The sequence below is a fragment of the Mus musculus genome, chromosome X (assembly GCF_000001635.26).
Source record: "Mus musculus strain C57BL/6J chromosome X, GRCm38.p6 C57BL/6J".
Taxonomy (NCBI): domain Eukaryota; kingdom Metazoa; phylum Chordata; class Mammalia; order Rodentia; family Muridae; genus Mus; species Mus musculus.
In genome coordinates, this window is record NC_000086.7 from 55,790,619 (window position 1) to 55,817,178 (window position 26,560).

Here is a 26,560-nt window from a genome sequence, read left to right on the forward strand (position 1 = left end):
GAATGCCTCTAAAAAGAAACTGGAGAGAGGATACAGGAGCAGCTTGACAGCATAACTAAAAGCTCTAGAACAAAAGGAAGCAAATTCACTCAAGAGGTGTAGAAGGCAGGAAATAATCAAACTCATGGCTGAATTCAACCAAGTGGAAACAAAAAGATGTATACAAAGAATCAACCAAACTTGGAGTTGGCGGTTTGAGAAAATCAACAAGATAGATAAACTCTTAGCCAGACAAACTACTGGGCACCAGGACAGTATCCAAATTAACAAAAACAAAAATGAAAAGGGAGATATACCAACAGAATCTTAGGCAATCCAAAAAATCATCAGATCCTACTACATGAGCCTATACTCAACAAAACTGGAAAATCTGGATGAATTGGATAATTATCTAGACAGCTATCAGGTACCAAATTAAATTCAGGATTAGATAAACCCTGTAAATATTCCCATAACCCCTAAAGAGATAGAAGCAGTCATTAATAGTCTTCCAAACAAAAACAGCCCAGAATCTGATGGGTTTAGTACAGAATTCTATGAGATCTTCTGATGGAAGCTGGCCTGCGGCTCACAAGAAAAGAGATACACCTGGGAGGCAAGTCAGGGCTGAAAAGAGAGGGGAAACTAGGCCGTCAAGAGAAAGAATGGAGCTCAGTCAATTTCCTGATCAAAGCTCAAATGTTTAATGGCAAATGTGCTTATAAAGTGGGAGGGGTGAGTCCCATTCCTGCCAATACTTCCTTGGAGCCTGGAACAAGCTGCAGGTGATGAGTTGCAGGATAGGGTGTCATCTCTAGAATAGTTCAGTTTTCTCACAGTAGGTAGCAGTATCATGAAGGGGAACAGCTGCAGTGGCTGAACAATACAGTGAACTAGGGAGGATAGCTCCACCCTAGGTAATATCCTTGGTGGCAGCAAGGTCAAGTTCTGACTCAGCCTGCTATAGGCTAGGGAGGTTACAATCTTCAAAGAATGTGGGGAGCCGCACTCACATTTGCCATTACAAGATGGCGCAGACAGCTGTGTTCTAAGTAGTAAATAATCTGCACATGTGCAGTGGCAGTTTTCCCGCCATGTGCTCTGCCTTTCTCGTGATGACAATTGGGCCGATGGGCTGCAGCCAATCAGGGAGTGACAAGTCCTAGGCAGAGGATAATTCTCCTTAAAAGGGACGGGGTTCTGGCACTCCCTCTCTTTGTCTCTTTCTCTTCGTCTTTTCCTCTGCTCTCTTCCTCTGCTCTCTGCCCCTCTCTCTTCATCTCTCTGCATCTCACTCTCTCTTCCTCTCTGCCTCTTTCTGCCGCACTCTTCCTCTCTTGCTCCTGAGTAAGCAATAAAGCTTTGCTGCAGAAGATTCTGGCTTGTTGCTTCTTTCCTGGCCGGTCGCGAACTCGCGTAAGAAAAGAAGACCTAGTACCAATACTCTTCAAAATATTGTGTGAAATCAAAAGATAAAGAACATTATTCAATTTGTTGTATGAAGCCAGAATTACAATTATACTCAAACCATACAAAGACCCATTGAAGAAAGGCAACTTCAGACCCATTTCCCTTATGAATATCGATGCAAAAATACTCACTAAAATTCTTGCAACCTGAATCCAAGAATACAACTAAAATATCATCCATCATGATTAAGTAGGCTTCATCCCTGTGATGCAGGGATGGTTTAATATACGGAAATCCATCAACTTAACTTACTATAGAAACAAACTAAAGACAAAAACCACATGATCATCTCCTTAGATGAAGACAAACATTTGAAAAAAAAACTACACACATTCATTTTAAAAGTCAAGGAAAGATCAGGGATTCAAGGCCCAAACCTAAACATAATAAAAGCAAGGGACAGCAGAGAGAGAGCCAGCATCAAACTAAATGGTGAGAAACTCAAAGCAATCCCACTAAAATCAGGGTCTAGACAAGGCTGCCCACTTTCTCCCTACCTATTCAATATAGTACTTGAATTCCTAGCCAGAGCAATTCGACAACAAAAGGAGATCAAGGGGATACAAATTGGAAAAGATGAAGTCAAAATATCACTACTTGCAGATGATATGATAATATATATAAGTGACCCTAAATATTTCACCAAAGAACTTCTAATCCTGATAAACAGCTTCAGTGAAGGAGATGTATATAAAATTAACTCAAACATATCAGTGGCCTTTCTCTACAAAAAGAATAACCAGGATAAGAAAGAAATTAGGGAAACAATACCCTTCAAAATAGTCAAAAATAATAAATACCTAAGTGAGATTCTAAGGAAGTGAAAAATCTGTATGAAAAAAACTTCTAGTCTCTGAAGAAAAAAATTGAAGAACTCAGAAGATGGAAAGATCTCCCCTGCGCATGGATTGGCAGGATTAGTATAATAAAAATGTATATTTGCCGAAAGCAATCTACAGATTCAATGTAATGCCTATCAAAATTCCAATTCGATATTTCAATGAGTTACAAAAGGCAATTTGAAAATTCATCTGGAATACCAAAGAAACAGTAAGATAGCAAAAACTATTCCAACAATAAAAGGTCTAGAACTGCATGGTACTGGTACAGCAACAGACAGGTAGATCAATGGTATAGAATTGAAGACTCAGAAATGAACCCACACACCTATGGTCACTTGATCTTTGACAAGGGAGCTAAAACCATGCAGTGGAAAAAAGACAGCATTTTCAACAAATGGTTCTTGCACAATTGGCAGTTATCATGTCGAAGAATGAGAACTGATCCATTCTTATCTCCTTGTACAAAGCTCAAGTCTAAATGGATCAATGACCTCCACATACAAGCAGAGACACTGAAATTTATAGAAGGAGAAAGTGTTGAAAAGCCTCAAAGATATGGGCACAGCGGAAAACTTCCTTAACTGAACAGCAATGGCTTGTGCTTAAGATCTAGAATCAAAAATGGGACCAGATAAAATTGCAAGGCTTCTGTACGGCAAAAGATACTGTCAATAGAGAAAAAAGGCCACCAACATATTGGGAAAGGATTTTTCCCAGTCCTAAATCAGATTGTGGAACTAATATCCAATATAAACAAAAATCTCAAGAAGATGGACTCCAGAAATTCAAATAACCCATTAAAAATGTGGTACAGAGCAATACCTCTCCTGGGCATATATCCAGAAGATGCCCCAACAGGTAAGAAGGACACATGCTCCACTATGTTCATAGCAGCCTTATTTATAATAGCCAGAAGCTGGAAAGAACCTAGATGCCCCTCAACAGAGGAATGGATACAGAAAATGTGGTACATCTACACAATGGAGTACTACTCAGCTATTAAAAAGAATGAATTTATGAAATTCCTAGCCAAATGGATGGACCTGGAGGGCATCATCCTGAGTGAGGTAACACATTCACAAAGAAACTCACACAATATGTATTCACTGATAAGTGGATATTAGCCCCAAACCTAGGATACCCAAGATATAAGATATAATTTGCTAAACACATGAAACTCAAGAAGAATGAAGACTGAAGTGTGGACACTATGCCCCTCCTTAGATTTGGGAACAAAACACCCATGGAAGGAGTTACAGAGCCAAAGTTTGGAGCTGAGATGAAAGGATGGACCATGTAGAGACTGCCATATCCAGGGATCCACCCCATAATCAGCATCCAAACGCTGACACCATTGCATACACTAGCAAGATTTTATTGAAAGGACCCAGATGTAGCTGTCTCTTGTGAGACTATGCCGGGGCCTAGCAAACACAGAAGTGGATGCTCACAGTCAGCTAATGGATGGATCATAGGGCTCCCAATGGAGGAGCTAGAGAAAGTAGCCAAGGAGCTAAAGGGATCTGCAACCCTATAGGTGGAACAACATTATGAACTAACCAGTACCCCGGAGCTCTTGACTCTAGCTGCATATATATCAAAAGATGGCCTAGTCGGCCATCACTGGGAAGAGAGGCCCATTGGACTTGCAAACTTTATATGCCCCAGTACAGGGGAACACCAGGGCCAAAAAGGGGGAGTGGGTGGGCAGGGGAGTGGGGGTGGGTGGATATGGGGGACTTTTGGTATAGCATTGGAAATGTAAATGAGTTAAATACCTAATAAAAAATGGAAAAAAAAACCTTAAAAAAAATGTGGTACAGAACTAAAAAAGGATTCTCGACTGAGGAATACCAAAGGGCTGAAAAGCACTTGAAAAAATGTTCAACATCCTTCACCATGCACTAGTATTTTCATGGCAGCCTTATTTATAATGGCCAGAATCTGGAAAGAACCCAGATGCCCCTCAACAGAGGACTGGATATAGAAAATGTGGTACATTTGAACAATGGAGTACTAATCAGCTATTAAAACAATGGATTTATGAAGTTCTTAGGCAAATAGATGTATCTGGAAAATTTCACCCTGAGAGAGATAATCCAATCACAAAGAAGTCACTTGAAATGAACTCACTGGTAAGTGGACATTAACCCAGAAATTTAGAATACCCAAGATACAATTTGCAAAACACAAGAAAATCAAGAAGGAAAATCAATATGTGGATACTTCATGCGTCCTTAGAATAGGGAACAAAATACCCATGGAAAGAGTTACAGAGATAAAGTTGGGAAATAAGGTGAAAGGATGGACCATCCAGAGACTACACCACCGAGGTATTCATCCCATAATTCGCCACCAAATGCAGACACTACTGACCATGCCAGCAGGATTTTGCTGAAAGGACCCTTATATAGCTGTCTCATGTGAGGAAATGCCAGTGCCTGTCAAATAAAAAGTGGATGCTCACAGTCAGCTATTGCATGGAACACAGGGCCCCCAATGGAGGAGCTAGAGAAAGCATCCAAGGAGCAGAAGGGGTCTGCAACCCTATAGGTGGAACAACAATATGAACTAATCAGTACCATCAGAGCTTGTGTCTCTAGTTTTTTATGTAGCAGAAGATGGCCCAATCGGCCAACTATGGGAAGAGAGGCTCCTATGTTTGCAAACTTTATTTGCTGCAGTACAGGGAAATGCCAGGGACAAAAAGTGGGAGTGGATGGGTAGGGGAGCAGGACAGGATTAGGGGGAAGGTATAGGGGACTTTCAGGATCGCATTTGAAATGCAAATGAAGAAAATATCTAGTAGAAAATTCTGAAAAAAATAAACAAAGAACAAAGAAACAAAATGAAAAGGAATACCCCTCACAAGAAAACTGGACAAGTTATGACATAGGACAAAAGGGGTAAAAGAGAAATATGCAAATTAAAAAATATATCATTATGTGTGTTTGTTTGTGTATGTGTGTGTGTCTGTGTGTGTGTGTGTGTGTGTGTGTGTGTGTATGTGTGTTGGGTTAACATAAATTTAAACACACCACATGTATGTCCTGTACCTGAAGAGGCCAGAGGAGTGCAAATAAGTGCAAAAAACAGTGGTTGGAAAAATGACTCAGCTGTTAAAAGCACCTGTTCTATGCAGGTGACCAGGCACAAAGCATCCACATAGTGGCTCACAATTTATGCACAGCTAAAGTTTCAGAAAATCAGTGCACACTTCCAGCCTCTGTAGGCAACAGAGTAATAAGTGAGAGAGAGGGCCTGCAGGGCCTAGCACACTCTTGTAATCAAGCTCAGTACCAGGAAGGTGGAGACAGGATGGTATCAGAATTATAGGGGATCTGGATGCTCCATTCTGATCGCTTAGGACAGAATATCCACGTGTGGTGTGCTTATGTACATGCCGAAAAAGTCCACACACATTAAATGTTATGAACATAAATAAATAGAAAACAAAATTGCATACAAGAGCCTCTACAGTTGAAATAAAGTAGTGCCATTTGCAGTGTTTCATATGTTTCACATGTATTCAAGTTTGTTCAAGTTTTTCAAGTCTGTAAGGGCTTATACATGTAGAAATTGTCTTAAAGCCAGTAGTAACTCATTCCCACCTCCTGAAAACTCCCTTAGAAGTGATGGTTGCTGGTACTCCATGTACGCATGTGCAGGGTATATTCAGCCAATCAGCGCAGTCCCTGGGTGAGACCTATTTTCTCCAGCTGGCATCACAAAGGGTCCTCAGAATCCTCTGTCCGGGCATCGTTGCTGACAACGGTTTTTTTACCATTGAGGAGCTGAGCGTGGAAGGGTGCAGTTGTGAAGGTGTTCACCTCTGAGATAACCTGTAAGTGATAATCGGCTCTGGTCAGGGTTGTTGGACAGTTAATCAAGGTGTGACAGGGCATCTCAGGCCCAGGAGGCCACTCTGTGGGGAAAAGCCTCCTCATCGCCATTTCTATGGCTTCTGAGGGTAAAATGAAGGTGGACTACTGTATTCATGGCAGAGGATTGAACAGCCCAGGGCCTTAGAGAATTGTGAACCCTAGGAGGACACAATCTTGGGTCCCCGGGATAGGATCAGAGAGCTGGCTGCAGGACTGGCGGTCAAGGGAGCAGGGAGCCATTGGGTGAGGAGCCTTGGCACTTGTCCTGTGTGCTGTCCTAGAACCGTTAGAAACACACTGAGGATTCCTCCCTCTTCGTTGTTTTCTCTATGGTGTGTTCCTTTGGTACAGACTGTATGGAAATTGCAGACAGGGAAGTGGCATAGGAAGAATGAAAGTAAAGAAGAAGAGGAGACATTGAAAGAGTTCAATAAGTAATCTGGGATGGATTCAGACCAAAGATTCTCCTATTTCAATCGCCCATGTATTGGGATTAAAGACTTGGACCACCAAGTTCAGCTTTTTCTCTCAATTTTAGTTCCGTAGGATGGGATCTTCCTTTGTAGCTCAGGCTGGCCTGGCTTGGGCTGGCTTTGAACTTGCAATCTATAGATGTTTGAAATCCTGGGCTTCCCCCAATCCCAAATTTCTCCAATATAAGAATTTTCTGTGTGGGTGGCAGTGGTGAGTGTTTGTTGTAGACTGAGCATTGGGGTTTCTTGACATGGATATATAATTACCATGTTCATTATCTTTCTGCATAGTACTGTGATTTTACTTTAATACTGAGATACACTGAGAAACAGAATTGGTGATGTATTGTTTAAAAAGAATCTTTGGGGGATAGTATCAAAATTCAGATGCCTCAAAGGTTACATGCAAACACGTTTTGCTCATTGTTTTGGTGGGAAGGGGAGGACTCACATATTAAAGGCTAGCCTGTTTTTGCCTTTTTAAAACTGAGAAATGGCAGATTGTTAACTTTGGTTCTAAAGGAGGTTTTTAAATAACTAAGTTAAGTAAGTTAAAGAAGATTTTAAAACAAATTTGCGAGGGAGAAGGACATGATAAATGGGATACATGGAGGAAACCGAAAGGGGAAGCACACACACACACACACACACACACACACACACATATATATATATATAAATATACATTCATACATATAAATATATATATACATATATACACACACACACATATATATATATGTCACCATATTGAATATATATACGTATATATATGTCACCATATGGAATATGTATACAAAATGCTCTGATAAAGACAAATTATTAAAAATATAACTGTTATAAAACAAAAGAAACAATCTTTCATTGAGCTAAGATAATTATTTGACCTTTTGACATGTTTAACTATTAAAATGATACCTTTGGATTCAGATAACTAATTTTTTTCTTTTTTCCTTTTTATTTTATTTTTTTAACTAAGAAGACATCTGAGTGCTTAAAAGAAAAATGGCTCTTAAGAAACTGTGGGCGATACCAAAGGACGGTTACTTATTACTTCTTGACTATGATGATGAAGACGATGACATAAATTTTTTGGAGGACGCTCATTCTGAAGGTCTAGTATATCCAGTGTTGGGTATTGTGTCCTGCAGATATTTAGACTTTAAGTTAGTCACCTGAAATTGAAGAATTCTTTGCTAAGAGTTTTCATATACTTCCTTTCTAATTTTACCTATATCTATATATTCCTATACCTGAGTTTTAGCAGCACATATACTTACTCTTAGCGCTGTAGTCACAATATGTTTAGAAACAATAACTAGCTATGATTTTACCCCAGGAAAAGACCTGATGTTTTTCCTATATGTTAGCAGAAAGGGTGTTTATTTTATAAAACCTGCAAATAAATTATTTCATTCCTTTTTTTCTATCATATATTTTCTTTATTTACATTTCAAATATTATTCCCTTTTCTATTTTCCCTTTGAAAATCCCCTCTCCTCTCCCCTCTCCCCCTGCTCTCCGCCATACCCACTCACACTTCCTGGCCTAGGCATTCCCTAATTCTGGGGCATAGGACATTTACAGGACCAAGGGTCTCTTTTCCCATTGATAACTGACTAGGCCATCCTCTCCTACATAGGCAAGTGGTATGGTAAGTCCCACCATCTGTTTTATTTGATTGGAGATATATTCCCATGGAACTCTGGGGGTACTGGTCAGTTCATATTGTTGTTCCTCCTATGGGGCTGCAAATCCCTCATGTTCCTTGGGTACTTTCTCTAGGTCCATCATTGGGGACACTGTGCTCAGTCCAATGGATGTCTGTGATCATCCACTTCTGTATTTGTCAGGCACTGGCAGAGCCTCTCAGGAGACAGCTATATCAGTCTCCTGTCCACACGCTCTTGTTGGCATCTTCAATAGTGTCTGGCTTTGGTGTTGGTTTATGGGATTGATCCCCTAGTGAGCCAGTCTCTGGATTCCTTCAGTCTCAGCTCAAATCTTTGTCTCTGTAACTCCTGCCATTGGTATTTTCCCCATTTTAAGAAGGAAAAATATATCCATACTTTGGTCTTCTTTCTTCTTGAGTTTCATGGGTTTTGAAGATTGTATCTTGGTTATTCTGAGCTTCTGGGATAATATCCACATAGCAGTGAGTGCATATCATGTGTGTTCTTTTGTGATTGGGTTATCTCACTTAGGAAGATATCATCCAGATGCATTCATTTGTCTAAGAATTTCATGAATTCATTATTTTTAATGGCTATGCAGTAATTCATTATGTAAATGTACCATATTTTCTGTATCCCTTCCTCTGAAGAGGGACATCTGGGTTCTTTTCAGCTACTTGCTATTATAAATAAGGCTGCTATGAACATACTGAAGCATGGGTCATTATAACAAGTTGGAATATCTTCTGGAAATATGCCCAGGAGGAATATTGCTGAATCTTCCAGTAGAACTCTGTCAAATTTTCTGAGGAAACACCAGACTGCTTTCCAGAGTGGTTGTAACAGCTTGCAATCCCACCAGCAATGGAAGAGTGTTCTTCTTTCACCACATTATCACCAGCATGTGCTGTCATCTGAGCTTTAGATCTTAGCCATTCTGACTCGTGTGATGTGGAATCTCACGGTTATTTTGACTTACACTTCCCTGATAATTAAGGATGTTGAACATTTTTAGGTGTTTCTCAGCCATTCAGAATTCCTTACTTGAGGATTCTTTGCTTAGTTCTGTCCCAAATTTTTAATAGGGTTATTTGATTTTCAGGAGTCCAGCTTCTTGATATATATATATTGGATATTAGTCCCCTATCTGATTTAGTATTGGTAAAGATTTTTTCCCATCTCTTGGTTGCTGTTTTGTCCTATTGTCAGTGTCCTTTGTCTTACAGAAGCTTTGCAATTTTATAAGGTCAAATTTGTCTAATCTTAATCTTATAACACAATCTATTGCTGTTCTGCTCAGGAATTTCCCCCCTGTGCCCATATCTTCGAAGCTCTTCCCCACTTACTCCTCTATAAGTTTCAGTGTCTCTGGTTTTATGTGGAGTTCCTTGATCCACTTGGATTTGACCTTAGTACAAAGAGATAGAAATGGATCAATTCACATTATTCTACATGATAACCATTAGTTGTGCCAGCACCATTTGTTGAAAATGATGTTTTTTTTTTTTCCACTGGATGGTTTTAGCTCCCTTGTCAAAGTCAAGTGACCATAGGTGTGTGGGTTCATTTCTGTGTCTTTGATTCTATTCCATTGGTCGACTTGTCTGTTGCCATACAAGTACCATCCAGTTTTTATCACAATTGTTCTGTAGTACAACTTTAGGTCAGGCATGATGATTCCACCAGAGGTTCTTTTACTGTTGAGAATAGTTTTTGTTGTCCTAGGTGGTTTTTTTTTTTTAATCCAGATGAGTTTGCAAATATCTCTTTCTAACTCAGTTAAGAATTATGTTAGAATTATGTAAGAATTATGTTAGAATTTTGATGGGGATTGCATTGAATCTATAGATTGCTTTCCACAAGATAGCCATTTTTACTACATCAATCCTGCCAATTCCTGAGCATGGGAGATCTTTCCATCTTCTGAGGTCTTTGATTTCTTTCTTCAGAGACTTACAGTTTTTTTCATACAGATCTTTCACTTCCTCACTTAGAGTCACATCAAAGTTTTTTATATTATTTGTGACTATTGTGAACGGTGTTGTTTCCCTAATTTCTTTTTCATCTTCTTTATCCTTTGAGTGTAGAAAGGCCACTGATAAGTTTGAGTTAACTTTATATTCAGCTACTGCACTGAAGTTGTTTATCAGATTTAGGATTTCTCTGGTGTAATTTTTATGGTCTCTGATACATGCTATCATATCTTCTGGATATACGATATTTTGACTTCTTCCTTTCCAATTTGAATCCCCTTGATCTCCTTTTTGTTTTCGAATTTCTCTGGCTAGGACTTCAAGTACTATAGTGGATAAGTAGGCAGAAAGGGGGCAGCCTTGTTTAGTCCCTGATTTTTGTGGGATTGCTTCAAGTTTCTAACCATTTATTTTGATGTAGGCTACAGGTTTGTTCTCTATTGCTTTTATTATGTTTAGTTATTGGCCTTGACTTCCTGATCTTTCCTGGACTTCTATTATGACTGGGTGATGTATTTTGTCAAATGCTTTCTCATCATCTAATGAGATGATCATGATTTTTTTTCTTGGAGTTTGTTTCTATTTTGGATAAAGTTGATGGATTTCCATATATTAAGCCACCCCTGCATCACAGGGATGAAGTGTACTTGATTATGATGGATGATCATTTTGATATATTCTTTGATTCGGTTTACAAAGCTTTTATTGAGTATTTTTGCATCAATATTCAGTCACTTACAATCACTTTAAAAATTCAGGCTGCAGCCCAGTGCTGAGTAGGTAGAAACAGCTAGCTGGCTAGCCAGGCTAGATACATTGGTGAGCTGCAGATTCAGAGAGACTCTGTCTCAAGATTTAAGTTGGGTCAGGCAGTGGTGGCACATGCATTTAATCCCAGCATTTGGGAGGCAGAAGCAGGGGGGCAGGGGGATTTCTGAGTTTGAGGCCACTCTGGTCTACAGGGTGAGTTCCAGGACAACCAGGGCTACACAGTGAAACCCTGTCTCAAAAAAAACAAATATATATATATATATATAATGTGTGTGTGTGTGTGTGTGTGTGTGTGTGTGTGTGTGTGTATGTAAGTTGGAATATGATTGAGAATACAGAGGATGTCCATTTCTAGACTCCATATGCAAACATATACTAAAATGTATACACATCATTTTTGCTCAATCTCTTTTTATGATTTACACAATCCATTAAAATTATGGTGTTTTTTTTTCTTCTTTTTATGGAAATAGACAATATTAGGAAAGTGTCATGTTTTTATAATGTCCACTGTATAGTAAAAATAAACACCTATCAAGAGAAATGATCCAGCATACCCTAAAACATGCACAAGACAGGGATGGAAAGATGGCTTAGAAATTAAGAGCACTTGTTGCTCTTGGAGAGAACAAAGGTTTAGTTCCTAGGACCCACATAATGGCGCACAGCCATTTGTAATTCTAGAACCAGGGGATTTGGCATCTTGTTCTAGTTTCTATGAGCACAAAACATGCATGTTGAACAAATACAAACATGCACAATCACGTTAGTTTAATAATAAAACAAATCAGAATTGCACACAACAGCCCCTTCGACTGAAACAAAGTAGGAGAGTCTTCTTTGGGGTTCATTTTATTTTATCTTTCAAGTTAGTATTGCAACCTTTGAAAAAGGAAGGCTTCTGGGTAGCAGTGGCAGCTAAAATACTAGCTCTTTTTTGCTAGTTCAATGACAGATGTCTGATAGAGCCTATATCACATTGAGTACGCATGTGCAATCACAGCCAATCAGCAAGGGTCATGTCTGAGATTGTTTTCCCACTGTCCAAACCCTGTTACCAGTATGCTTTGTGGTGGCTACCAAGACTAGTTCTTGAGGAAGCATGGTAGGGAGAAGTCTCTGTGGAGGTTGTCAGTGACCTGTTGAAAGTTGGTTAATTATGGTTCAGCTGTGGGTCAAGGTGGGGTGAAGGTGTTGGGGCAGAGGTGTTACTTCAGGAGTAAGGAGAGGAGGTGAGCCTTACTGGACCCTGGATTATACCACTTCTGGGTTCACAATCGACTTTACCCACCTAGACCTCTGTGGAGAAAAACAGAGAAATTCGCTAAGGGCAGGAGTTTAAACAGACAGCACCTAGCAGAAAGCAGGAAGTCCAGGGATTTGGAGACCCTGAAAGTCTTTTTGGGGCCTGGGGATGTGAGGTGTGAGTAAACTGGAGGTCGATTAGTGGTGGAAACAGACTAGAACATTTTCTGTGTTGTTGCTGCTGCTGCCTGCCAGGAATTCATGAAAAACAAACTGAAGACCAGTCTTCATTGTCCTCTACCTGGTATTGAAAGTCCAGATTGCCGACATTTGTATATATAGGCCGCAAACTGCCTCCAAAACCAGAGGCTCCTCTCAGCCTGAGAAGTTCTGGGTCTTCAGACATAATTCAGGCCAGGCTGTGTTTATTTATGCATTGTTTTGGTTTAGGGAAGTAAACTCTAACTTTGTATCTCAGGAGTGTCAGAAACCTCATGTGCAGCTTGGACTTGCCTTGAAACTGAAGTCCTCAGCCTTACAAATGTACTGGGGCCTGAGGGAACATGCCTGCTTTATTTTTTTTAATTTTATTTTCATTGTTGAAGATTGAAACCAGAGTTTCTTGCTGTAGCAGTAAAATATATGTCCAGCCAGGCAGAACTTTATAATTTACATTTGCTTTAGATTTGTATTGCAATGAAAAAGATTGAGGAACTTGCTTGTGATAATAAGAACTATGATTTTATTTGGAGATTGAAATGCAGACAAAGTTGCTTAATTTTATCAAAAACCTGCAGGAATCGGACCAAAATGCAGATCCTCCTATGATTAGATATAAACCAAATTGAAGTCACAGTTAAAGCCACCATAGCGTTTTTGTGTGTGTGTGTGAGAAAGAGAGAGAGAGAGAGAGAGAGAGAGAGAGAGAGAGAGAGAGAGTTTTTAAACTGAAAAATAACAACCTCTTAGTCCTTTATAGTAAGGAAGCCCAAGATACTTTATTCAACTTAAATAATTCTTTGTAAAAATTTGTATATATTAAAGACAAGGTTAATAATGGCTATTTTTGAAGGCAACTATTGTGTTCCATATTCAAATACTAAAGTCTTTTGGATTAAATAAGAGGGTAATAGAAATATGGTTTTATCTTTAAACCCTTCATGCAATTATGAAGTACTGTTTTTATAAAAATCATTCCTTAATGTTATTTTATATTTCAATTTTATTAGTTTAAATATTTTTTTGGATTCAAATGGCTTGAGAAAATTTATTTATTCATTTTTATTTTAATTCAGAAAACGTAAGTTTCTCAGAGGAATGGCAGCGTTTTGCAAGTTCTGTAGAGACACCAATAGAAAACAGGAATTTGTTAAGTGGTGAACAGCAAGATGGGAATGCTTCAAAATTGGATCTTATGGAAGGTACCAGATATTTAATGTTGTGCATTGATGTTACACTTCCTTTTTTTCTCAGTTATTCTAATTAGGCTTGTAAAGGAGATCGAAAATCTCATATTGTATCTCTTGTCTTTAAACACAACATGTAAATAAAGAACTTAAAACATATTTTAGATGACAATTAGACATTACTTCATTTTGTTTAAGTTCTAGACAAATAATAGATCTGTTTGAAACCTAATGTTGGCACTATGCCTGAATGATCACAAAGTATTTCATTAAAATTTGCAAAATAAAATAATTGTTTTAATATCATGTTTTATTATCAACCCAGAACAGAATCCAGTAACTCATGATGATGAGAATGAAATTCCTGAAGAAATCGTTGGAGATACACGGTAATATGTTCAAACTTATTATTTCCTTCTTAGTGTAAGTACTTCCAGAAAATTTTAATTGATTGTATAGCAAGTAATCTGTATTAATAATTGGAATGTGATGTATATTACAAACAATGTTTCCGTAAGATTAATCTGTAATTTGAGTGGTTTTCTTGGAGGGTATAGTGCTGTGGGTCAAATTCTCATCATCCTGCTTGTAGGACAAAAGCTGAGCCATCAAACTGTATCCCCATCATCCTTAATTTTTAGAACTTGAATTACTTCACAGATATCCAGTACAAAATATTCTGGGAAAATTTGAAGGAACATTTTAGATATATAATTTGTTTGAAACTATATAGTATTAACATAATTTACATATTAGGAAATATTAGTTAATATACTATATTATATCTTAATGAGTTATTCCTATTTTTGTAATAATTTTTATTTTAATTCATTTTTATTTTTATTAGATATTATCTTTATTTGCTTTTCAAGTAATAGCCCTTTCTTGGTTTCACCCCAGAAACTCCCTATTCCATTACACCTCTCTGTGCTTCTATGAGGGTTTTTCCCACCCACCCACTCCCACCTCCCCACACTTGTATTTGCCTACACTGGGACATCGAACCTTCACAGGACCAAGGACCTCTCCTCCCACTGATGTCTGACTAGGCCATCCTCTGCTATATATGCAGCTGGAGCCATGGGACCCCATCTTTGGTTGGTGGCTTAGTCCCTGGGTGCTCTGGGGGTGGTCTGGTTCTTTCATATTGTAGTTCTTCCTATAAGATTGCAAACCCCTTCAGCTCCTTCAGTCCTTCCTCTAACTGTTCCACTGGGGACCCTATGATTGGTCTGATGGTTGGCTATGAGCATCAGCCTCTTTTCTCTGAAAGAGCCTCTCAGGAGACAACATTATTAGGCTCCTGTCAGCAAGTACTTGTTGGCATCCACAATCGTGACTGGGTTTGTGTTCTGTCTGTGTATGGAATGAATCTACATGTTAGGCAGATTCTAGATGGTCATTCCTTCAGTCTCTGCTCTGTATTTTGTCTCCATATTTTTTCCCAGGTTTATATAGTTCCCCATTCTAAGAAGGACTGAAACACCCACACTTTATTTTTCTTTCTTCCTGAGCTTCATGTTCTGTTAATTACATTTTGGGTATTCTGAGCATTTAGGCTAATATCCACTTATCAGTGAGTGCATGCCATGTTTGTCCTTTTGGGATTGGGTTACTTCACACAGGATGATATATTTTAGATCCATCCATTTGCCTGTGAATTTCATGAAGTCATTGTCTCTGTACCATTACCATACATTTTTCTCACTATTTCTCTATAATACAGCTTGAGGTCAGGGATGGTTCCGCCTGAACTTCTTTTATTGTTGAGAATATTTTTTTATATCCTGGAATTTTGTTATTCCAAATGATTTTTCAAATTCCTCTTTATATCTCAATGAAGAATTTAGATTCAATTTTGATGGAGATTGCATTGAATCTATAGATTGCTTTTGGCAAGATGGCCATTTTTACTGAATTAATTGTGCCAACCTATGATCATGGGAGATCTTTCCATCTTCTGAGATTTTCAATTTCTATTTTCAGAGACATGAAGTTCTTGTCATACAGATCTTTCGCTTGCTTGGTTCGAGTCACACCAAGGTTTTATAGTTTGTGACTATTGTGAAGGGTGTTGTTTCCATAAATTCTTTTTCAGCCTGTTTATCCTTTGATTAGAGGAAAGCTACTGATTGGTTTGAGTTAATTTTATATCTAGCCACTTTGCTGAATTTCTTACTGCTTTTAACAGTCTATCTTTCTTTATTGCATTTGTTGTTCTGATTATTATGTTTGGGGAATGATTTCTTTTCTGGTCCAGTTTATTTGGACTTCTAATATGTTCATGTGCATCACTTTCTTTAGATTTGGGAAGTTTTCTTCTATAATTTTGTTGAAGATATTTGCTGGCCCTTTGACTTGTGAATCTTCTCTCTCGTCTATACCTATTTTCCTTAGGATTTGTCTTCTCATTTTGTCCTGGATTTCCTTGATGTTTTGGGTTAGGAGATGTTTGCATTTTCCATTTTCTTAGACTGTTGTGCCAATGTTTTCTATGGTATCTTCTGTACCTGAGATTCTCTATTCTATCTCTTGTATTCTGTTCGAGATGCTTGCATCTATTTCTCCTAAGTTTTTTTTTTTCTTTCTTTCTCCAGTTTCATCTCTTTGTGATTTTTTATTACCTCTATTTCCATTTTTAGATACTAAATGGATTTTGTTCTATTCCTTCACTGTTTTATAGTGTTTTCCTTCATTCTTTAAGGGGATTTTGTGTTTACTCTTTAAGGGCTTCTAGCTGTTTACCTGTGTTCCCTGTATTTCTTTAAGTAAACTATTTTTGTTCTTAAAGAACTCTATCATCATCTTGAGATGTGATTTTGAATCTGAATCTTTCTTTTCCAATATGTTGGGCTATCCAGGACTTGCTGCTGTGGCCAAACTGTGTTCTGATCATGCCAACTAGTCTTGGTTTCTATTGCTTATATTCTTGTGCTTACCTCTCACCATCTCATTTTCTTTGGTACTACTTTCCCTTGCAGTCTCTGACTGGAGCTTCTCCCTCCTGTAACCCTGGTTGTGACGGAACTCATCAGAGTCCAGCTGTCTCTGGGATCCAGGGATCCTGGGATCCTGATATGCTGGGTATGTCTAAGCTCGTGGAAGTCAAGCTGCCTCTTGGATCCTCAAAACCTGGTATAACCAATCTCCTGAGATCCTGTGTCAGAGCTCCAGGAGTTAAGATTTTTCTTGGTGTTGCAAGATTTGGTTGGGTGCCAGGTCACTAGGGTTTCTCTGGACAAAGATGCACGCTGCAAGGAACCCATGCCTCTGTCTGGGAGGGTGTTTTTGTTTCCCTGGTTCTTGTGGGGGGTGTCTGATACACAGGGTGTTGGGAAAGATGTGCCCTCAGCTGTGATCTTCTGTCAGAACTCCAGTTTCCCTTGTTGTGTCTGATCTCATTGGAGTCAAGCTTCCTCTGTGATCCTGTGATCTTGGGCATTTCAGATACCTGAGAGTTGAGCAGTACCCCAGGTCTGATCCAGGTACAGTTTCAGACCAGAAGGAATCCATGCCACTGCCAAGGAAGGACTGCCTGTGTCCCTGGATCCTTTGGGACTCAGTTACTCCAGATGTTGGGGATGCAACTGGCAAGGCAGGAGTTCCTGTGTCCCTGGATCCTTGGGGACTCAGTTACTCTTGATGTTAAAGCCATTCTTGTGATCCTGGGAGTGCTAGAGCACCTTGGAGTTGTGTTTCCTCTTGGTATTGTGAGAATAGGTGCAGAGTCAGCACACAAGGTCTATGAATGACACAGACTCTTGCAAATATTTTTGATTTAGCCCCATGGACTTATTTTTTCCTGTGGTACAGATGTGAAAATGGTGCTTTTTGAACAGGTGTGAAATTAATGAAACTTCATTTTTATTTTATTTTTTCATGTTTGTGTCTGTGGTGTGTATATACACATGTGGAGGGCAGAGGAGGATGTTGGCTGTTGCTCTATTACTTTCTACCATATTCCCTTAAGACAGGCTCTATCACTGAACATGCAGCTTGACAAGCAGCCAGCAAGTCCTAGCAATTCTCACTCTGACTACCACAGTTCTGCTATTATAACCATCCGTGGTTGCTTTTGTAGATGGGTACTAGATTCAAACTTGTGAACCTCCTCTTTTCACAGTAAACCCACTTAACTACTGAGTCATCTTTGTAACGGCTTTGAAGGGATTTTTAGGGGAAAATGATGTAAACATTTTTACAGTTTCATGTATTCAAAGCTAAGTGTATGTATACAAAATTCTGTACATGCAACAGTTTTTAAGTGTCCCAGTGTTAATTTTATATTAAGTCATTTTTTTTCTAGGACTCCTCTGTGCTTCTTTCTTTATATGGCACAGTGCAAAAAGAATTCTTTAATGGAATCCTTATTACTTTTTTTAAATTTTATTTTATGGGTATGTTTGTTTTACTTGCATGTTTGTATGCACACAGCTTGTATGTCTGGTAACTGAGGAGACCAGATGAAGGAATTGAATCCCCTGGAACTGGAGTTATAGGTTGTGAGCAACCTTAGAGGTGCTGGGAATCCAATCTCAGATCTCTGGAAGGGAACAAGTGCTCTTAACTGATGAATCATCTCTCCAATCCCCTCACTGTTTTTTTGGTTTTTTGTTTTGTTTTTGTTTTTATTTTTTTTAATGAATTACATAACTTAAAGTGAAAGACAACTTTACTAACCAGTGAGAGATTGATACTCAGATCTCAAAGAATCTGTTTAAAATTATATGTTTTTGATTGTTACATGAACTTTCTTAGAAGACAATAATTTGTCTTTGAGATATGGTCTCACCAATGTAGTTCAAGCTGGCCTGAATTTTGCTATGTAACCTACGTTGTCCTATACACTGGATATACCCTGCTTAAAGTTCCTAAAATAGGATCATAGACCCAAAACGTCTTCCATGACTTAGGAAACAATGTTCTTAATACCTACTTTTTAGACTTATGTATGTGTATTATTGTTTTGCTTGAAGGTATATATGTGCAGCACATATGTGCCTGTTGCCCATAGATATCAGATAATTATTTCAGATACCTTGGACCTGGAGTCAAAAAAATAGAAAACACATGGAAACTTATATCAAAGATTCTTTCAAAGGAAGCAACCAGAAATTAGAACAACTTTGGCAAATTAACAAAAGGGAGAGGTAGAGTTGTTAGTTTTGTAGGGTCACACTTGTATCGTTTTAAAAATTACATGTGGCTGAAGTTTTAAAAAAGTCATGTCTGAGCCTTTAGTAAAAATGTATGACTTTGATTTTGTCCAAGCAGTTAATCTTATAACTTCATGCCTTCAAGGAAAATAAATCTAATTCTTAGAAATCTGTGAAAATTATTATTTTCTACTTTAAGTAGCTGTTAATGAGATTTTAAATTTTGATTTACATTCATTGTGGAAACAAATAAATCTTGCACAAAATCTTAGAAATGTAATGTATGGTCTGTTATGTTTAAAAATATGGAAAAGGATCAATTATGTTTAACATTATGGAAAATGATCAATTACATATGCAGACAATTGGTATATTTTTATTGACCTATGTTTTGCACAAAGTCTTAAATGAATCAATACAGGAAAATAAATTAGACCTTATATTTGGTAGAAAATAATGAAAAAATACTTTGAAATACAGTCAATTTTCTAAAATAAGATATATATGTATTAGAACTCATTTAATTTTGAAAAGCTAAAACATCAAAGGAGACCTCTCTGATAAACTTTTAGGGAAAAATCTATAATAATTTCCCATTAGTTAATTTTATACTGCTGTTTTTCTTTTTATACTATGAAATGGTCAATTTAATTTGTTTTAAATGTTCTTTTTCATATTGGTTTGAAATATGACTACTTTCATTACTTTGCTTTACAGGGAGATGATCAAAAGCAAATCGTGTGAGCAGTATAAAACTACATTTCAGAAGTTTGATATGGATGTCCTGAAATTCAATGAAGAACAAGAAAAATCCGTGGTTGGTATCAAAACTACCTTTATAATTAACCTAGTATAACTAAGTATCAAGTAGGAATGGAGAAACTAGCCTTGTGTTGGGCACATGAAACTAAATCAAGTTTCATTATCTATCCTTGGCTCTGTTCTATTCCTGCTAAGTTGTAAACCAGAGAGGTATGGTCACATACTATATCAATGAAAACCACTAGGCACTTTATGGTAGACCAGATCTTAAATTTTCAAGAGGCAGACATTTGCTGAAGGATGAAGAAAGGATTACCAGTTTCTACAAAAAGAAGCAAAATATGTCAGCCTCAGGTACAGTCGAAAGGAGAAAGAAAGCTTACTTACTGGTGTCATCTGGACCCTGTTATTAATATTAGAAAACCAAATCAAACTGGAAAATCAGTTCTTATTCTAAATTTAGTACACATTTAGGAAAAACAGTGGATGGAAACAACCTTTCTCAACAGCCCTGGCAGAATATTCCTGTGTAAGAATATCACCAAACTAATTTAGATCATCTCTCCATTACTGTACCAATTACTGTAGTCATCACATGGTTTCCAAGTAAGATCTGAGATGATGACCATATTAACAAATTATTTATTTGATTGGTTAATAGTTTGGGAAGTATTCAACTTGAAATGAACAGGAGATCCATTTCTGCCTGGGAAGGCATTGAGGTAGCCCCCATTATGAATCAGTTCAGGAAAGAGATAGGGACTAACGGTAGAAAATAAATAAATACTCCAATTGAAGGCAATTTTTAAACCTTGAACTCTGGATAAAATTTCAAGGGGGTGTGATCATCTGTGTAAATGAGGAGTCTAAAGACAGACCCCCAGAGTACTTCAATATTTGTAATTCTGCATGGGAGGGGTGATAGGGAACTAGTAAAGGAAGATAATACTTGGTAGAAAGAAAACTACCATGAGTGAGGGAAAACTTTTAAGGAAGAAAAGATCACTAACTGTGTCATATGCTACTAATAGGCCAAATAAGATAAATTTGCAGGGCTGGAAGATGGTTTAGTGTGGGAAGCCACATGTGCCTGGCCCAGGCATGATAATGAGGCTTTGAGAGTATAACCAATCAGATGTGAGACATGCGAATGAGGTATGATAATGAGGCTCTGTGAGGTACAGAGTGAGAGTAGCCAATCAAATGAGGAACATGCAAATGAGGCATAGTACATAACCAATCCGGGTGTGAGACACGCCTCTCCTAGGCCTATATAAGCAGCACCAGTTCTGGGCTCGGGGTCTCTTCGCCTCTAAAATCAAGCTCTCCCAATAAACGTGTGCAGAAGGATCCTGTTGCAGCGTAGTTACTGCTGGCCAGTCCGGCGCTTGCAAGAAGTGGTGCCAAAAACCCAGGACAAGAAACATCTTCAGGCACGAGCGAAGACCCCCTGCTACAGGGAGGATTCATAACTGCATCACGGGGAAGGAGCGGTTAATAAAGGTTCCAGTAAAACAGACTGCTGAGAAGGATCCGGCATAGATTCAGAACTCTTCAGCTGGGGAACGGTGATAATGAAGTGTTCCTGCAAAACAGACTGCTGAGAAGGATCCGACGTGGATTCAGAACTCTTCAGCTGAGGAACGGTGGTACCGGTAAGTCTCCCAAATTGATCCCCAGGTTAAAGGGAGATATGTTTTTTTAAGAAAAAGAAAAGGGAGGAAAAATAAAAGGAATCAGTGATAAAGAAAAAGAAATAGTAAAGGAAAGGAAAAGGGAAAGGAAAGGAAATAAAGGAAAGAGAAAAAAATAGAAGAGAAGAAAAGAAAGGATTGAGACGATAAGGTTCCCAGCTTTGGGACAAGTTAAGGTTCATGAGTTATGCTTTTTTCTCCCGTTGACCCTTTGTGGGTAGGTCTGATAGTTTTGGTCTTGTTTGTTCTGATATATGGACTCTGTTACTGTTTGAAACTGTGTGTAGAGGCAGTCAAGACAGGTCAGAAAATCCTTACAGAGCAACAAAAAATATGTCAAAAGAGGAAAAGGGCTTAAAAAGAAAAAGGAAAAAGAAAAGAGACACAGTGTTATCAGGTGGACCAGAAGAAAAAAGTATACAGCAAGCTTATGGCTTGCTTAATAAAACTTTAAAAAATAATGGCTTAATTATTGCAACAGAAAAGTTACAACAGTCAAATGTTAGTCATTTTCTAGGAGCCACTATTACTTTGCGATGTGTCACCCCACAAAAGATTAGTATAAAAAAAGATCATGTAAAGACACTAACTGATTTTCAAAAATTATTAGGAGATATTGTCCTACAGTGTGGTAAATGTGTAAAATTTATTAATGCACCTTCCGTGGGTGTTAATCCTCGCAGATTGCGACCCCTAGATGTTTGGCAAATGGACGTCACGCATACCCCATCTTTTGGGAAATTACAATATGTACATGTATCCATCGATACCAGTTCTGGTGTCCTACATGCCTCTCCCTTGACAGGGGAAAAAGCAGTTCATGTCATATCTCACTGCTTAGAGGCTTGGGCCTAAGAGGTATGGGGCAAGCCCCTAGTGTTAAAGACAGATAATGGTCCTGCATATACTTCTAAATTTAGCCAATTTTGCAAACAAATGCAAGTGAAACATATTACTGGATTGCCCTATAATCCGCAGGGCCAAGGCATCATTGAGAGAGCCCATTGCACTCTAAAACAATATTTACAAAAACAGAAAGGGGGAATAGAGGCTATGACGCCAAAGATGGCTCTACACCTTACAATATTTACTCTTAATTTTTTTTAAATTGGATGATGCTAGAAGATCACCAGCTGAAAGGCACGGACAATGGCCTCAATCGCCCAATGAAATGGTCAAATAGAAAAATGTCCTTGATAATAAATGGTATGGCCCGGATCCTATCTTAATCAGATGCCAGGGAGCTATTTGTGTTTTTCCACAGGGTGAAAAAAATCCACTTTGGGTCCCAACGCGACTGACAAGGACAGTGAAAGAGCAAGATGAACCCCAAGATGTTTCTCCTGCTCCTGATAATTGAGACCGGGATAAGTATACCTTTGTAGGCCATAGTAAGATCATGGCCAGTACCTTTACCGGTACATTCCAATTCTTCTACCTAGCCTTTGTTCTTTGCAAAGGAATGTTTTTTGGATGTGCCTTATGCACGACAAACTCCTCAAGAGCCACGAGTGTATAAGAGTACTAGTTTTCATTTAAATTATACATTATGCTTTGTGCATAATGTAGATAAACCATTTACACCCTGTATATTTTAAGAAAAAGATTATCTTTAATTGCGCAGATCAAATTAATACTGCTGACACTATAAGTCATATAGCAAAAACAAAAACAAAACAAAACAAAAAACAAAAACAAAACAAAAAACATCTGAGGCATTGCTTACCCTACAAAGGGTGGATTCTCATATCACCTCAGGGTTAATGTTAGTGAATCAGAGTGGATATTTTACAACATGACATGAAACAAATGATAGATGTCATACAAATGAGTTGTGAGGCATCCACTTTGCATGTGTGCATCAATCCCAATAGGTACATTAATAATTCTTTTATTAAAAGTACAGACCTATCGAATTACCTAAAGGGGAACTGGTGGCAGGAGCTGGAGAGGTTACAGACGAGGCTATAGATACAGATCCTGAACCTTAATGGGACCAGAGTGGAACCAGTGACCCTCGGAGACTTTACCTCTTGGATTACCTCTGCTTTTTCTTACTTTAAGGAATGGGTGGGATTGATTTTGTTTGGTGCTGCCATATGCTGTGGACTGGTGTTCATGCTCTGGTTGGTATACAAATTCAGAACCCAACAAAAAACGTGACAAGGTGATTATAACTCAGGCACTTTTAGCTATTGAAAATGGCTCCTCCCCTAAAATTTGGTTATCTATGCTCAAGAATTAGTCAGCATCTGAGTTCTCTGCTCTTACACTCCACAGCACTGAGATGAGAGAGACTCTACGATCGTTGATCAGCCCTTGCACATCACTGAGGTTTCCTCATTGCAAGCGATAGAGTGATCATGATTTCACCACTAATTCATTTTTTTGGCTGGCCTCTTTTACAGAGTTCACCCTAGGTCATTTAGCAGTTACTGTCACACAGCACTGCGGTATCCAGAGACGGGCAACTTTCCTCGTGCACAGTCCAACCTAAGACACGGGGCCCGGTGGTGATAGGGTTACCCTATGACAAGTAAGACTGTGACATTAGAGGAACGACCTAAAACAAGAGCCATGACAGATGGACATAATTGCACAGGTCTAGTCCAGCCTCATTTTATTAAAACAAAAAGGGGGAGATGTGGGAAGCCACATGTGCAGTTGCAGAGTGGCACTGACTACTGCTGGCCACCACGCATAAGTTTGGACAAACAACCAATGTATACATATGCAGTAAGTTTTTTGCAAAGACACTGCCTGGCCCGGGCATGATAATGAGGCTTTGAGAGTATAACCAATCAGATGTGAGGCATGCAAATGAGGTATGATAATGAGGCTCTGTGAGGTACAGAGAGAGAGTAGCCAATCAGATGAGGAACATGCAAATGAGGCATAGTACATAACCAATCCGGGTGTGAGACACGCCTCTCTTATGCCTATATAAGCAGCACCAGTTCTAGGCTCAGGGTTTCTTCGCCTCTACAATCAAGCTCTCCCAATAAACGTGTACAAAAGGATCCTGTTGCAGCGTCGTTACTGCTGGCCAGTCCGGCGCGCACAAGAGTTTAGTTGGTAAACTTTTTCACTGTAGGCATGTAGACCCGAGCTTATGTTCCCTGCATAGACATGCACACACACAGCACCACCACCACCACCAGCAAGAACAACAAACTAGCAAAACTAAAAACAAACCACCACGAAAATAAATGTTCATGTGGTGGTGAGCATTTCAGAACCACCAAACTCAGATGTAGTTCAGAGATAAGAAGATTCCCAGAGCTCCGTAGCCACCAGGTGTAGCCTAATGGATGAGCTCTAGGTTCAATGAGACACTTTCTCCCAACAGTGGGGTTCAACCAAAGAAGACACCCAATATTAATCCTTTGTTTCCATATGTCTACATGTGCACGTTTTTTAAGATAAACTTCACAAAGTGGAGGTCATTGTACTTAATCAGGATGATTTGAGTGGAAATGTGAGGTACAAAACTGACCACAGTGAATAAAGGGAAAAAAGGAATGTAGTAGCCCAGGGAGAAAAGGTGTATAGGGCTTGTCTTAAATTTTTAAAAATGCAAATTACCATGGTTGTGTGCTAACATAAAGAGTACAAACAGAAATTTATATTACTACTTCCCTGTGTTTCTGAGATTGGAACTTAGAGAAATCCAATCTACCACTAAACTTTGTCCACAGACATCTTTTAACACTTTATTTTGAGGCAGGGTATCTTTAAGTGGTCAAGACTATTCATGATCTTGAGATCATTCTAACTCAAACTTTATAAAAGTTAGTTTTATAAGCATTACACTGACAGCCAGCTAGAGTCATATATTTAAAATAACAGTTACAATTGCTGAAATTCTTGACAATATTTGAGACAAGTGAAGACATTGGACTTAGTAAACAACAAGTATAAGGCATCCTTAAGAAAGGAAGAGAAAGTAGAAGACATGGCACATACACCTTAGGTGTAGGATAGATACAGAGAGGAGGTAGTGACCCACCTACTGGGATTGCTTCTGCTATTAATTAAAAGGAGGTCATCTTATGGTAAAAGCATTAGCACTATGTAGAGTTAAACTTCCCGGGCTAGGATTTTACCAAGTTCATATTTACATCATGCATGCCTATAAACATAAGCACTAGGGAGGCTAAGGCCAGTATGTGTATCATGGCAAACACTTTCTTATAAAAATAATAAAAAAATGTTACCCCACAATTTGTAGTATAATTTTATTTAATGTTACTGTAAAAATATAAGTATATTTATTCATAATATTTGTTAAAGTGTTAAATCAGGTAGAAAACTATTCCTTTTAAGTTTCATATGAAAATTTTTTGCTCATATAACATTTTAGTATTGGAGATACATTAAATGGTTGACTGTTAGTCTAGCATTTATGCTGCATGGCAGTAACAACAAAATTAACAGAATTGTTATAGTAATGTTTTCCTTTTACATTTGGAAAACAATTATCAAAAAGAACAAGCATTAAAACTGTCCAAATGTAGTCAGAGCCATACCTTGGAAGCAATTAAAGACATGCATGAGAGGTACATGAATGTATGTTGCTCATGGTCCATAAAATGTCCTTAGGAAACTAAATATGTTTTAGGAATCATAAAGTTTAACTACTTACTATTTTCAATTGTTTCTGTCTGAAGTGACTGATATTATCTGTAACATCTTTATGGCTTTGTAGGAATTATTCAAGACCTGAAATGATCAATTGGGAATTTAACCTCAGATATACCTCATAGTTTATTAACACTATAATTATTCTGCTTAACTAAACATAGCACGTCTATACATCATTTGCACAGAATCTTTCATATTTGTATCCTTGGGAGTTTGTTTAGTAAGAAGTGCTTTTCTGTTTTAGGGTTTGATGAACTTGGAGACCAACAACTACAATATGCATTTTGATGTAGATGGTGAATTGAGAAAATGAATGTCTGTGTTTAAAAGAGACATCATTAAGCATACTCTGAAGTACTCTTCTACATTCCCATCTTCAGACTAATGAAGCATGCAAATTATTCACTTGATGGTACATTTTAACCAAATAAAAAATTCGCTAACTTTTTGTCTCTTATGAAACAGAGTTTGAAAGGCTCTTTAATCCTTGTTATTCTAATGATTCTAAGAAGGAAATTAAATACCACTGACGTAATTATAGAGTTAAGTAGGAGGTATACATTTAGAGTCAAAATAGAACTCCATTAT

The 26,560-nt window shown here is 38.2% G+C and overlaps 1 protein-coding gene across 1 annotated transcript; it reads left to right on the forward strand.

The window, feature by feature from the left end:
- Window positions 1-7,633: 7,633 nt before the first annotated feature.
- Window positions 7,634-26,366, forward strand: Gm6664 (predicted gene 6664). The gene is made up of 5 exons (XM_011247695.2): window positions 7,634-7,762; window positions 13,606-13,731; window positions 14,042-14,105; window positions 19,590-19,689; window positions 26,217-26,366. The coding sequence occupies exons 1-5, from the start codon at window positions 7,654-7,656 to the stop codon at window positions 26,283-26,285; spliced, it is 468 nt and encodes a 155-aa protein (XP_011245997.1). The 5' UTR covers window positions 7,634-7,653; the 3' UTR covers window positions 26,286-26,366.
- The last annotated feature ends 194 nt before the right edge of the window (window positions 26,367-26,560 follow it).

Coding starts and splice junctions, on each gene's coding strand:
- Gm6664 (XM_011247695.2), top strand. CDS start 7,654: ATGGCTCTTAAGAAACTGTGGGCGATACCAAAGGACGGTTACTTATTA. Junction 13,732..14,041: donor AAAATTGGATCTTATGGAAG/GTACCAGATATT, acceptor TTATCAACCCAG/AACAGAATCCAGTAACTCAT. Junction 19,690..26,216: donor AAGAACAAGAAAAATCCGTG/GTTGGTATCAAA, acceptor TTTCTGTTTTAG/GGTTTGATGAACTTGGAGAC.